Below are 2,381 nucleotides of genomic sequence, written 5' to 3' on the forward strand. Positions count from 1 at the left end.
ATGTACAAAGAGGTCTTGTTCACTGACGAGTTACCATCTACTCTTCCTCGCGATGTCTTTGATCTCTTGCAGGATTTTTAGAATGTGTTTCCGAATGAGATACCCCATGGCTTACCTCAACTTAGAGGTATTGAGCATCAGATAGACTTTGTCCCAGGATCGAGCATACCGAACAAACTGGCATATTGGACAAATCCCGAGGAGACAAAGGAGCTTCAAAAGTAAGTTACAGAACTTATGGAGAAGGGATACGTGCGGGAGAGCATGTCACCTTGCACAGTTCCTGTTATTCTGGTGCCTAAGAAGGACGACTCTTGGAGGATGTGTGTCGATTGTCGCGCAATCAACAATATCACGGTGAAGTATCGCTATCCCATTTCTAGGCTAGATGATATGTTAGACGAGTTGCATGGCTCTAGAGTGTTTTCTAAGATAGATCTTAAGAGCAGGTACCATCAGATTAGGATGCGTGAGGAAGATGAATGGAAGACTGCATTCAAGACTAAGTTAGGATTATATGAGTGGTTAGTCATGCCATTTGGATTTAGTAATGCACCTAGTACCTTTATGTGTTTGATGAACCATGTGATTAGAAAGTTCATTGGGAGATTTGTTGTTGCTTATTTTGATGACATCTTGGTATACAGCAAATCGACTAGCGATCATATAGAGCATCTTAAGGTTGTCTTAGATGTTCTTAGAGAGGAGAAACTCTATGCGAATATTAAGAAATGCACGTTTTGTACTAACAAACTTGTGTTTCTAAGATTTGTTGTGAGTGAGTAGGGGATACAGGTGGACGAAGAGAAGGTAGAGGCGATACGGAACTGGCCGACACCTACCACCGTTGGAGCAGTTAGGAGCTTTCATGGATTGGCTGGATTCTACCGACTATTTGTCAAGGATTTTAGCACTATCGCAGCCCCATTGACTGCATCAAGAGAGACGTGGGTTTCAGGTGGGAAGAAGCTCAAGAGAAGGCCTTCCAAGACCTAAAAGGGAAGTTGACGCATGCAACACTCCATGTGCTTCCTAATTTCATGAAGACCTTTGAGATTGAATGATGCAGAACCGAGGACCTTTGCTCTAACTAGGCGGATGGACACCACGACCTCTAACTGATGCGGAGCAGGATAGCAATGCGGATCATCTCGTGTTCTCGAATGGACCAATGACGAGGTCAAAATCAAGGGAATTCCAAGCTGCTCTAAATGGCCTTTTTTCTTGAATGGTTGGGCCAAAAACACATGGAAAATCATCTTGGATCAAGTCATATACAAGTCCAGCCCATTTTCAACATGATTTCAAGTGTGGAGAGCCCAAAATGAAGGCCCAAATGTTGCAGCCTAAGTCCATGACGAAACTCACTAAGGAATATGCAAATTCAAGTCTTCATGATGATTCCAAGACATTCAAAGTCAAGTCCACCACATTTATGGCTTTGTTTTCCAATAATCCCAAAATTCTAGGAAGACTACATTTAATCCTAGTCTTTTATGTCTTTTGGATTGTTCTTACTTCTCCTATAAATAGGTGAGCTAATCTCACTTGTAAACACACATCCTTGATCAATAAACTTGTGAGAGTATTCTCTTTTAGTTCTTTGTGAATTGTTTTTGAACTTATCGGATTTCTATCCGTGGCGTTCACCTGACTTATCAAACGGACAGTTATAACCGTTTGTGGCGTCTTCATTATACCAAGGTTGCTAATCACGGTGTTAGGTCTAGGTCGAGGCAATCTTTTAGACTTGTGCCAAGGTTGATTGATTCCTACCGGTTGGTTAGAGATCGCGGTCTCCATCCTCCAAATTAGAGTAAAGGTCCTCGGTTCCGCATCAGTTGGTATCAGAGCTCGTCTCTAATCTAGGTTTATCTATCTTCTATCTTTTCAATTCGTTCTTTTCAATTCGTTCTTCTTCCTAGTCATCTATTTCTAATTTATTACTTTTAAAGTTTGCATTTGTGAAAAGTAAAAAAAAAAGAGAGAAAAAAAACGAAAAAAAAGAGTCAAAAGAAAAAAAAAATCAAAGAAAAAAGAATCAAAGATAAAAGAAAAACGAAAAAAAAAGTTGAAAAAAAAAGAGAACAGTTTTGGTTTTGCAATTTATAAGCGAAAAGAAAATAAAAAAAGGGGTTTCATACGTAGCTTTACTACTCTTTCCAATTGTTTTTAGTCTTAGTGCATCTTGTTGCATCTTCTTCTTGTCGTCTTCTTTTGGGTTCCTCTTTTGCTCATCTTTCTTTCCGATTGTCCATCTTTTTGTGTCTTCTTTCGTTGTCCTATTATTCCTTGATTTGTCCTGGTGGACCGTTGCGGAGAAGATTTCTGATTGAAATCGGAATAGTTCGATAAGAACCATATAGAGAATACTAAAGAGG

At 39.6% G+C, this 2,381-nt stretch overlaps 1 protein-coding gene across 1 annotated transcript; it reads left to right on the forward strand.

Moving 5' to 3' along the window:
• Window positions 1-237: 237 nt before the first annotated feature.
• LOC109116828 (RNA-directed DNA polymerase homolog) lies at window positions 238-996 on the forward strand. Its single transcript, XM_019202935.1, has 2 exons — window positions 238-681; window positions 787-996. The coding sequence occupies exons 1-2, from the start codon at window positions 238-240 to the stop codon at window positions 994-996; spliced, it is 654 nt and encodes a 217-aa protein (XP_019058480.1).
• The last annotated feature ends 1,385 nt before the right edge of the window (window positions 997-2,381 follow it).

The sequence above is a fragment of the Tarenaya hassleriana genome, unplaced genomic scaffold, assembly GCF_000463585.1.
Source record: "Tarenaya hassleriana unplaced genomic scaffold, ASM46358v1 Cleome268, whole genome shotgun sequence".
In the NCBI taxonomy this organism is placed as follows: Eukaryota; Viridiplantae; Streptophyta; class Magnoliopsida; order Brassicales; family Cleomaceae; genus Tarenaya; species Tarenaya hassleriana.

Bases quoted from the DNA above. Each gene is read 5' to 3' on its own strand.
- LOC109116828 (XM_019202935.1), top strand. From the start codon at position 238: ATGGAGAAGGGATACGTGCGGGAGAGCATGTCACCTTGCACAGTTCCT. The intron at 682-786 runs GTTGTCTTAGAT...GTGAGTGAGTAG, and splicing joins ATCATATAGAGCATCTTAAG to GGGATACAGGTGGACGAAGA.